This window comes from Ciona robusta, chromosome 9 (assembly GCF_009617815.1).
Source record: "Ciona robusta chromosome 9, ASM961781v2".
In the NCBI taxonomy this organism is placed as follows: Eukaryota; Metazoa; Chordata; class Ascidiacea; order Phlebobranchia; family Cionidae; genus Ciona; species Ciona robusta.
The window spans coordinates 4402986-4414868 of NC_143243.1; the positions used below are offsets into that span (position 1 = coordinate 4402986).

The window sequence follows — 11883 nt, forward strand, 5'->3', positions numbered from 1 at the left end:
AGATTCATGTGCTGCGAAATATATTAGGGTGGGCACAATGAATTTAATACTCGCATTCCAAGACTATTGCCGTTTAAAACACGGCAAAACATATGGGCGTTAGGTGCTAACGGTATCTATCTTACATTACTACCCTTATTAAACAAACTTATCCAGCACTTGATTCCAAATTCACGTATTTCACAGTTTAGATACAACACAATTATATTTTAAAACGAGTCATAATCTGCTTGCCATTAGGCAACTTCATGAGAAACTGTCGGAGGTCCTTTAATAGAATATAAATAGTATAGAGTACAAATAAAATTGGTTAGCACGAATAATAGTAGTATGTTGGTCACTGTTTATTACCATTTGTCAAAGCCGCGGATCTGTATACTGTTCGAAGTTTGACGTACACGCTAATATATAGTGTGATGTGTTTTAGTTTTTGTTCGAAGTTTGACGTACACGTTCGAAGTTTGACGTACACGCTGCATATTAGGTGATCTGTTTTAGTTTTCGTATCTGTATGTGCTTTGTTGTTCGCATACTAATAACGCAGATTTCACAATTTTTAACTGAATATAGTCAAAACAGTACACATATCGCACTAAGCAATAATTATTCTGCATAAAAAAGCTTTTGCTGGTAGGTACAAAGCTTTGAATTTGATATAAAAGTTATTACTCGGAAAGTGTGATATTTCTTTCCTAGAGAGTTTTTCCTGAGCAAGGAGTGCCTCAGAAAGAACGACTTGGAATTAATTTGCAACAAAAAATATAGGTGTAAAATTTAAAGATTAAAACAATGAAGATTTTTATGATCATAAGCTCTTCCCACTTTGTTCAAGAAGTTCTTTCTCCACAAAACAAAACCCGTCTCCAGGCATAGGGCTTGGAATCAGGGGACATATCCATGCAAACTTCCAGTTTACACCAAATGTAGATTTCAGATTCTCTTCAAGACCTAGATTGTATTTTGAACCAACGCCTTTTGCTTCTTCATGTGTTGTTCTGCCTCTGGAATGCATGTAATTTGCTTATCCTTGCTTGGTGATACAGCGACAGTTATAATCACACAGGTGTTCTGTTTTATACACTTCAAACAATATAAAATTGTTAAAAATAATGTCTGTTAAAAAGTAAACTTTTTAATGTGGTATTCGTACAGCCAACATGGTACTTACTTAACAGTATTTCTCATGTGAAAAACTAGAATTGCTGTACCATATAAGAAGGTTATAATACAGAATGAAGTAAAAAATGCTGTTGCTAGAGTCTCGCCTTCAGCAATTCCAAATATCCATGCCAGCAGCGGCATAAACATCGTTAATAATGTCCTGAAAGTAATGCATGAATTTGTTTAGATAGATATAGGTTTCAATGATAATATTGAAACATTATTACATGCTTTGTTACATATGATATAATTTCATTTAAATAATTAGTGTTATTTTACACAAGTCAAATACCTGGGAGAAACCATTCAAAAGAAGCAAAATACGTTTTTGACATTTGAAATTCTGTTCTTTTTTAACTAACTTTTCTTCTGACTAAATTAGTTCTACTATACAAGCACTGTATTATTCTGAACTTAATTTTTTTGACTCAACACTAGCTCAATTACAACCATGCAAATTTCCACATGTCATTCGCTATTCTGCACATGCACTGCCTTATGCTTCTTGGCTGGATACTAGCTCATTGCAGATGTAACAAAATAAAACCATATGTATAGTTATAGAGAACAAAATTTCCACTAACATACATGCACATGCTCATCATATCCTTGCCTGGATCCAAATGAATGGAACAGTTCCCATACAAAATCCATGTTCAGTAGATTGGCATAGAGCAATGCGAACCACATATAGAATGCCATTAGTAAAAAATATCTTCTTGTACGATAGCCTACACAGTTGGAGCCAATAACACAATGATGATCTCGTACAAGCACACAATGCTCGCATATAAAGCAATGAAAGGACCTGGTAAATACTATAGTTTTAAAAAACAATTGGTTAAGTTATGTGGTAATAATTTATGCTTTCAACCATTTACCTAACATGGGTATGCATGCCTTGGCATATGTTATAAACTTCTGTGTAAATAGTATGGTTATACAAATCAAAGGGTCAACTCATAATATTACATTATTTAAAGGTAATGACATGGGTATTTGGCATAAAGAGCATTCTTTTTTTCAAAAGACAGGCTCAAAGGCTCACAAAAGATAAATTAAAAATAGAATTCGTTGCACCCGGCACTATCACCCGGAGCTATGGTGAAGTGGTTAGCGCCTGCCTGTAACCCAGAGACAATGGTTCAAGGCTTGCTGCTGCTACCATCGTGGACAAGTCACTTAACAGCAATTGCTTAGTGATCACTAATGGGTTGTCCAAATTATCAGCCAAACATAAAAAAATTCTACTAAAAAATAATTAGCCACAAAGTAACATACACGTGAGGATAAAAAGTAAGTAAGTTGCATTTTACTTTCAACTAGAATACCTTGGTGGGTAATTTGCTTCACACTTCCAACAAAACCTCCAACCAGGTTTCAGCATACTTGGTAATATTACAGAGCCTGTTCCAGGGTCTGTTAGGATGAACTTCCACAATGAAGCGACAGCATTGAACAATATGAATAAACCTGGTTGTATGGCATGAAATATTACAAAACATAAAATATTACAAACACTTATTTTTATTGAAAAAGATAAACGATATATATATATATATATATATATATATATATATATATAGGATTTAGCAGCAAAACAACAGTCATTAGAAACACGCTTCTGGTAAAAACTGCTTGAGTAAAAGTGTCAAATAAAAGCATGGCTGCTAAACCAACAGTACAGAACTTTTTTAAATTAAATTAAAATGCACTAAATAAAAATTTGAATCAATAAAGATAGAGAAACATAATATAAAGTTGTCATATTTAAATTACAAGAAAGTCTTCTTACCAGCAATAATGTGCGGGACTTTCCTAATGTTGTAATCATCTTCATAAATCTTAGGCAATATTACAAGCAATTCAAACAAAAATACTCCAACCATAAGAGAGTGTATCACAGCACAAACAATTTTATCTAGACGTGTTTTAAGTATCACTTTACGTCTTTCTTCCATATTTCCCTGTGGTGTGTAATATAAAAGTTATACAGAAGTTGTATTATTGTATACACATGACATGTATAAAAATCCGGATTATGCTAATAATAACAACTTTATTTGTTTCTTAGATTATGGTCGCGAAGGTTTATAAATATTTAAAATGGGAATAGGGTAGGATATAGCGACAAAACAACAGTGGTGCTAGTAAAGAGTCTTCCCCCCCACCTTATTTGCTAACCTCTATAACTACTAACCTCCAACCCCTATAACCACTAACTACTAACCCCTATAACCACTAACCCCCTAACCATCAACACCTAACCCCCTAACCACTAACACTTTCCACCAGCCTATTCTGCTATGTACCGGAAGATTCTTCACTAGTGACAGAACAACTATATCCAAAATACCAGACAGTACACATCCCTAGATCGTTTTTTTAACTAACATTATTGAATATCTACCTCATATTCTTACTACAGCATGCCGATCTGGCGATCTTTGAATTGAAACAACGGTTAGTTTTCTATGTACATAAATGTAACCGCTAGATGCCCTAAGAGCGCAATATTATCTGGAATCAGAGAATACGGTAGAGTATTCTTTGCTGGTATGTAGGCCCTGAGTTTCTAGAAGACGTGTGTTTTGGCACGTTCTGGTTGTATACGTCAACTCTAAAAGTAATTCCTTTATTTCCACCCGTGTTTCCTACTTTTTGCTACACTCCCTCAAGTATAACGTATACATTAGTAGAATATCACAAACTTAGCAATCTGAATTACATAAAAAATGAGCAATCTGTATTATAACCCTTTGGATCAATAATTTATGCGGTTTTATTTGTTTCGATCAACAGCAGTTACTGGTACATTGCCGCCAGCGAGCCATCGTGTAAAAGCGCAGCTGGAGAGCAGAGAGCATGCGTTAAGAGTAAGTTAGATTGTGTGTGCGTGGTAGCTGTGTGAGAAGAGAGTTCGTCTTATGCTTTTTGAAGCCTGTTTATAATCGAACTAAACAGCGCCAGTGTATATTCCTTTAGTAAGTAAAACTAAGTCAGTTTGGAATTTAAGAAACCGGTAAACTGTTACAATATAGTATAAACATTAACGTAGCTACATTTTTAAATAAAATGCAGACGAGCAGTTTCAAAAAGAAAAACAAGTTTACGCTATTGCGCACAAGGAATTTGACTTTAGGCAACAAGTGCCGTAACAAAGCATACGGAATATTTCTGTTATGGCCAGTAGTCTAAACGGAGAGGAAAACCCAGCACCAACAACGCCAATTCTAAAATGTAAGTGGTAGTGACGTTTACACATGTTTAATGTTGCGTATATTTTAGTACTCTGCTTTTGTTGCCGTTCTGTTGCATAGCCGTGCTCGCGGTATCACACTTGAGTAAACCACGTTTTAAGTGGGCGTGGCGCGGGAAAACAATGGAATAGCTCAACAGCATATGTTGCGATGATTCGAATGTGTTTTATGCACCGCGTTTAGCGACTGACGTTTGCCGCGTTTAGCGACTGACGTTAAAGTTGGGCTGCTACTTTTTTTACGTCTAAATGTTCTGACCTAACGAAAAAGATTCATTTCGTGCACTTTAAATGTGGGTCAGAACAAAATATTTTTTATAGTAATTGAAATATTAAGGTATGCGAAACATCTAAACGATAGTATGTTAAGAAAAGTGTAAAATACCAAGTATCTTTCCACTACTTACGCCCAACGATGCTGTGGTAACGAAAAGTCACGAGACAGCACGAGGTACTTCTATTTTCTATTCTCCCTAACGTCATATGCTCGTAGGACGTATTGTATTACCATTTCGTTTTTTTCTCGCGCGCGCCTGACACTCCACACATACACGCATAGCGACGCGGGTGCGCTCGCTAATTCCTTTGCCGTCAGCATAGTTGAGTAGTACTGCGGCGGACAGGAGTGGGCCTCGTTTAGCTTGTGGGTTGTGGCTGCTCATGTGATTGTAATGTTGCCACAACCCGTTTGTAATGTTGCCACAACGAATAGATTATTGTGTGGGCCTGTACCACCATATTTTATTTAGCCTTTCTATCCACTTTTTTCACATAATTCTGTATAGCTTAATAGGCTTACTGTTTTAATATAATACACATAACAGCAATGGAAATGCAGCAACAACAGGAAACCAGACAACAGTCGAATGGCGAGCAGTACAACAAGAATATAAATATATGTAAGTTTGCATGTTGGTGCGGACGTGCGGTGGGCACTTTTTATTTCTCTGTTGCATTGAAGTGAAGTTTGCAGAATTGAGAAATATGCGGTCAGTTTTGTTCAATGCAGTGTCAGTTAAAAAGTCTGGTGTTTTAGCGAGCAAAGTGGTGTTTGCTTTGCAAATGGTGTTTTAGCCTAATTTAAAATAAGAAATAACCAATTTTATTACGGTATTAAGGGTTACAAAAGTTAGGATAGTTGTTTTTATTCCTTTAACTAAAGGAATACAATTGCTAAACCATGCAAAAGGAAACTAACAACCAATCTGCTACCCAGTACAACACTCAGATAAACACATGTGAGTGGAAAAAATTGCAAACCAATGTTGTTTTTGCATATGATTAGTGAAGGGACGAGGAAAAATAAAATTGATCAGAAAGTATCTTTTAATATCAGTGTTTTGTGTGAGAAATATGCATGCGAACAGAAATTTTTGTAACATATATACATATTTTAATTTTGAAAAACTATGGGAAAATCTACTGTTAATTTAGCCAAAAAATAGTCATATAGTAGAGTTGGGAAAGATGGGACAGCTTTAGCACATATTATCCAAATATCTTTTTTTAAAACAATTAACAACGGTCTATGGAAGTCGTGAGGATATAGTTCTATAATTATGTTCTTTGTTTAATACTAAATGGGACAAGAAAATGGAGTTAAAAGGTGTCCCATCTTCCCCCATCCTACTACATAATGTTTCCGCACTTTAAACATGCATGAAGTGGTGTTATGGTTTATTATATATTTTAAAACTGAACCTAATATGAACATTTAACACTTGTTTAATTTCAGCTGGTGAAGGAACTGAATATGGCTTCTGTGGGATCTGCCTTATGATCTTATCCGGCTTCATCATACTTATAACCTTCCCTGTTGCTATCTGCATGTGTGTTAAGGTAAGTAAGTATAAGATTGTAGGCGCCAAACGTTTTAAAATGCAGGGGAGGCAGGGAAAGTTAGACACACATTTCTATGAAACAAATCAAATTTATTGGTTGTAATTTTTACCGATTAATGCAGTGTAAAAATTCTTTTTAGCTAATATTTTATATTGAACTTTAGCTAATGTTTTTCCAAAGATATTATAATTTTAAAAATTAGTGTGGTTCAAAATTACTTTTCAGGTTGTTCAAGAATATGAAAGAGCCGTTATTTTCCGTCTTGGGCGTTTGGCCAAAGGTGGCGCAAAAGGTCCAGGTATGTCGATAAGTTGCCTTGAAGTGAAAAGTAGAATTGCTAACTTTTTAACCACAATTCTTTAAGGCATCTTCTTCATCATACCATGCACTGATGAATATCGTAAAGTGGATTTGAGAACCGTATCCTTTGATGTCCCACCACAAGAGGTTAGTATTAGGAGAACAATGATTTAAGACACTTAAGGGTAATTTCTTAAACCGGTTGCCAATAGAGCTGTCTTCACTGTTTTTGTTTATGCTGTGTATGCACCTTTAATTAGCAGATTTGAGGAATCTAGTGCTTCTCAAATTGTTAAAATGTAGTAACATTCAGTCGTTCATGGCATAAAACATGTCTTGCCAATTTTTTGGGCGCCCCTATTCTGACACCTATGGATGTTATCCTGTGGTTTTCTTTACAGATTTTGACCAAAGACAGCGTGACAATATCAGTAGATGCTGTGGTGTACTACAGAGTCCAAGATGCCACCATGAGCATTGCAAATGTGGAGAACGCTGATGGTGCAACTCGACTGCTGGCACAAACCACACTGAGAAACATGCTGGGAACAAAGAGTCTGTCCGAGGTCCTTACTGACCGTGAATATATCAGTGCTGGAATGCAGGTGGGACTTGTTTTAGTTAAGGTTAAAATCAAACTGTAAATTTTATACCAGACATTTATGTTTAAATAGTTGAGTTTTATTACAGCAATTTGTCTTTACAATTGCAATGCCATCATAAACCATTAGAAGTATGCTACTATAGTAGTGTGGTATTTCAAAGCAACTGTAATCATAAAACCATAACTATCAGCAATCACTTAAATATATCTGTACGTGCACGACTATTTAAATGAATGATTCACCATCGTTGGCAAGGAAACTGGTTAAAAGGACAAAATGTTTAATAAAAGAATTGTTTACTTAACAGACCGACCGTTTACCTTTAACACACAGAGTAGGCAAACTCAACAATCATATTTTATTATCTAGCACTGCCTATGGGCTATGTTAAGTGGTTGGACAATACCCTTTGTGTTATTAGCTTTGGTGAATAGGTTTCTTGTTGAATAAGTGTTGAAATGTTTGCCCAAACGTCTTTTTACTTTATAATATAACAACACCATACATGAAACAAAATCTGCCTATTTGTTGTTTTGGACAATTAGGTTCTAGACTACATAAAGCAAATGGTCTCCAATGTTGTGTAAAAATGGCTACCTAAACAGTTTTTGAGAATTGAGTATGTAAACACTATTATTTATTGATGAACTGCTGCCTCCAGTTATTCTTTGGGTAGAATAAGCTGTTTAAAGCTTTGGGCAGGTGTGTTGCACGTCACCTAGGTAATTATTCCCACCTGTTACGGTTTCCTTGTGGGACTCCTATGTTTCAATGAATAATTTATTATAGACTACATTGGATGAGGCTACAGACCCATGGGGAATCAAGGTTGAGCGCGTTGAAATGTAAGTGAATTTTGCACAACAGTATTGGAAAATAATCTATATTCTATTGGTAAAATTATGTATGGTAAAACGTTTTGTATATTGAAATGTTTAAAAGCAACATGATTCAAGAAAAATCAATAACTCTAAAGCTCTAAAGCTAGTTCGTTTAGCCAGTGGTTCATTGTCTTTTTTATCATGGCAACAGTAATGCTCTGTGAGCAGTGGCGCAGCCAGGAGGGGGGTTTCGGGGGTCGTGACCCCCCCCTCTTTTAAACCAAAAAAAAATAAAAAATAAAAAAAAATAAAAAAAAATATTTTTTTTGAAAATTTTTTTAATTAAAACCTCCCCCTTATTTTTTTTCTGGCTGCGGCACTGTCTGTGAGTGTTAACATAATTGGGTGTGAATTATTATGATTAGGCAGCTGTTAGTGGCATGCTTCAAAGCATATTTGTTCATGGAAGCAACATTAAACAAATGAAAGCTGTTTAAGCAAATAAAAAGACTACTGATTTCCAATACAGACAATATGTAGAATTGTGAATTGTATTATATGATGCGTATTCACCTTGATTAAATTCCTATTGATTTAAGATCAATATAACAATGCAACAATGCTGTCATTTCAAACTAGTCACTAGGTAAACAAAGAGCGATGACTCATAGTCTCATAGTAAAACTTCAAGGAGTTCTTGGAATTTAAATGCACACGTGAATTTATTACAACATTATTTATTCCAGGAAATATTTTGTTAAATGTATCTATTTAATTTCACTACTTAACTATAACATGGCCCTATTTTAATTTATGTTACTAGCTATCTGAAATAATAAGTGTACTTGTTTTTATTCCCTGTTTTATGACAATAACATTAACTTATTTCTGTTCAAAAAAAAGAATGAAATTAATTTGTATCACAGTAAGGATGTACGCTTGCCAGTTCAACTACAGAGAGCTATGGCTGCTGAGGCAGAAGCTGCAAGAGATGCACGAGCAAAGGTTATTTAACTTTCCTTAATGATCAATATTGCTGAACTTGGAAAAGCCCAGACTTAATAGATCTTTTCTAATTAAATTTGAGTGATGTTAGCGGAAGAATTCATTAGCCCAGCATTGTTTTCTGTTCTCTTCTGTTATTATTAGCTTCAAATTACTGTCAAATAGTTTCCGTTCTTAAATGAGTAATAATAGGTTTCCACAAGTATTGCATACAAATGTTTGTTTTTATATCATCTTACATAAAAACAACTTAACATGATTAATTATAAATACGGTCAATACGTCATCGTGGTCTCTTAGATCTGCTAGTGATGTATACAACAGGGAAACTATTGTCTGTTGTCTTGTTTCAAATAACAGTCAATATCATTACTGAATTTACTATTGTGTCAAACCCTGATGAAGTTTATCCGAATGACAGATGAAACATTCAACTATAATTTAAGTTATATATAGCAGATTTGCTGGAAAAGACTTTATACATTCGCCTGGAAGCAGAAATAACATAATAATAATATCATTGCAGGTTATTGCGGCAGAAGGTGAAATGAATGCTTCCCGCAAACTAAAGGAAGCTGCTGACGTAATGAGTGAGTCCCCTAACTCAATGCAGCTTCGTTACCTTCAAACCTTGACAGCCATCAGCTCGGAGAAGAATTCAACCATAATCTTCCCTCTGCCTATTGATATGGTGACCAGCCTCATGTCCAAGAAGTAAATTGAAAGAAAGAATTGATCATGTAAAACTGGCATTAGTACTAATTCAACTAATCATTTTCTAAAACATAAGTATACAGATGTAATACAATAGTTGCACTGGTAAAAAATCTTTTAGATTGACTACATTCATTAGATTTGCTTTAATATTCTTTCATTGGTATATTTGGGTATTAACATATTCCTCAACCTTGTATTTTGCGGATACGGTAATTTATTGTAAATACCACCAACTAAAGATGTAGTTCTTGTGTATACAACAACGTGTGATTCTTTATAATATTTCAGAGTTTCTTTTTTAATCAATACCTGAAAATCTCATTCCTTCCAACAATTAATTTCAGTATTGCACTACACTACGTTATCAAATAAAATTGCAACCCTTCAATAGTTCTCATTAGATATTGCATTATTGTTTTTCAGGTTTTAATCCCTTTGGTAAAGTAAAATATGAATATTGTAAGCCACTATGTAGCCTACTTTTATCTGCTTGTGCATGTGTTTTATTTTCATTTAAGCAAGCTTCATTGGCCTTTATCAAATAATTGGTATAATGTAAATAAATTAATCAATATGTTGTAACCTACCTACAGCCTATATGTGTTGTTTTTAGTACTGTGAGTTTGGTATGGGTTTTAAAAGGATAAGTCTAGTTTTCAGAGTTTTTTTTTCTATCCAAATTTAACTCTGTTATCTAAAGCCTGTATGTATTGTTTTTGGTACTGTGAGTTTGATATAGGTTTTTATGAGATAAAGTCTCCAGTTTTTACTGAGCCTCATTCTACCCAAGTGTAATTTCAGTTCGGGATGTATTTTATTTACGGTGAAAAGTTGGGCGTAGGCTTGGTTGCTTTTTATGTAAAAAAATGATATTTTTACAGCTACACGGTTAAACACTGTTCAGGTATTTGGTAAACTGCCGTATCGAAGTCTAGTTGTTTTTTTAACCACAACTAATGAACCACGAACAGTAGCAATAGGGGTTTTTGGGGACTTCACTTCAAGTATAAATACATAAACAATGGTTTACAAAGAAACAGGAACACACAACCGTGTCGCTTTTAACCAACACAAATATAAGATCGTATTATCATTGCTTTTAACACAGTGGTCAACAATAAACTGTGCACATTAATAATACTCCGTTGTCATAAAAATAAACTGAAAGTAATAACATTCAGAATATGATAATTAAATTTTGGTTCAGTAAAGTTAACTGCCAATGTTACTGGCGAAAAGAACGGTAAACCAAAAGCTCTGCTAACACGAGTTATAGGACAGCAATGTTTGTTAAGCCAGAGGCAAATAGTTTACATTGATCATATATATGTTGTAAAACAGTTGTACATACAGCGACTTTGATGATCCGGTAGTACGTATTACTTCCTATATAGCCTATATACCAGATTAAAAATAATGGCTTGCGTGAATGCTAACAACGTTCACGCACAGTTTATAGTCGATACTGCTGTATTAAACTTTAATAATTTAGCGCAAAAATTAATGACAATCCGCGCAAAAAATAATGTGAAACATATCCCTCGCGCAAAAAATGAACTTGAAAATACGGCCTAAAAGCAAAACATCCGTCCTCTTTTAAATGGTTGGTGTGGTTCAGCGCTAGATGGTTTAGCAGCGGTGTTTGAACATGGGATGGATCGTGAGTCCCACCTTGCGGCGTAAAGATGTCTAAAACAGGTTTAGTTTCTTCTTAGAGATAAAACTAGAATTAAAATATAAGAAACATATAAATAAATAAAAGGTCACGATAACAAAGTACGGGAAAGTTTACAAAAGCGAAAAGACGGATATTAACGGCAAAACAACAGTTTAAAACACGCTTATTGATAAAACAGAAAAAGAAATAGCGTTTTGCATAATCAAACAACACAAAAAGGTAAATCATATTTAATTAAGCAATATTAAAGTTCTATATATATTCTTTGTTAGATTATTGAATATTTCGTTACAGCAGTCGGGATTTATTTTTATAAGAATGTTGAATGTTTTACCATAGTTTAATAAAGAAGTGGTTTTATAAGTTAACTGGTTTTGTTCAGAATCATAGAAACACTGTTTAGTAGTCCACAGAAATAAAATAAAAAAGAGATACAATAGATATCATATAATGGGGTATTTAAACAAGTCCCAGCACCAATGAATGAATAGAGTT

At 34.4% G+C, this 11883-nt stretch overlaps 2 protein-coding genes across 4 annotated transcripts; one reads left to right on the forward strand and one right to left on the reverse strand.

The window, feature by feature from the left end:
• Nucleotides 1-326: 326 nt before the first annotated feature.
• Nucleotides 327-3149, reverse strand: LOC149731151 (putative palmitoyltransferase ZDHHC24). Its single transcript, XM_089884763.1, has 5 exons — nt 2957-3149; nt 2493-2634; nt 1775-1969; nt 1169-1321; nt 327-1001 (listed from the first exon to the last, which is right to left on the reverse strand). Exons 1-5 carry the CDS (start codon nt 3120-3122, stop codon nt 806-808), a joined length of 852 nt encoding a protein of 283 aa, XP_089740889.1. The 5' UTR covers nt 3123-3149; the 3' UTR covers nt 327-805.
• A 722-nt stretch (nt 3150-3871) lies between these two features.
• Nucleotides 3872-10296, forward strand: LOC149731152 (stomatin-like). 3 transcript variants are annotated; one of them, XM_089884760.1, is made up of 10 exons: nt 3872-4037; nt 4243-4401; nt 5245-5319; nt 6156-6259; nt 6488-6560; nt 6627-6709; nt 6964-7167; nt 7957-8012; nt 8915-8993; nt 9520-10296. In XM_089884760.1, the coding sequence occupies exons 2-10, from the start codon at nt 4344-4346 to the stop codon at nt 9709-9711; spliced, it is 924 nt and encodes a 307-aa protein (XP_089740886.1). In that variant the 5' UTR covers nt 3872-4037; nt 4243-4343; the 3' UTR covers nt 9712-10296. The 3 variants fall into 3 exon arrangements, with proteins under 3 accessions (XP_089740886.1, XP_089740887.1, XP_089740888.1); XM_089884761.1 differs by lacking the exon at nt 3872-4037 and adding an exon at nt 4070-4145; XM_089884762.1 differs by lacking the exons at nt 3872-4037; nt 4243-4401; nt 5245-5319 and adding an exon at nt 5503-5658.
• The last annotated feature ends 1587 nt before the right edge of the window (nt 10297-11883 follow it).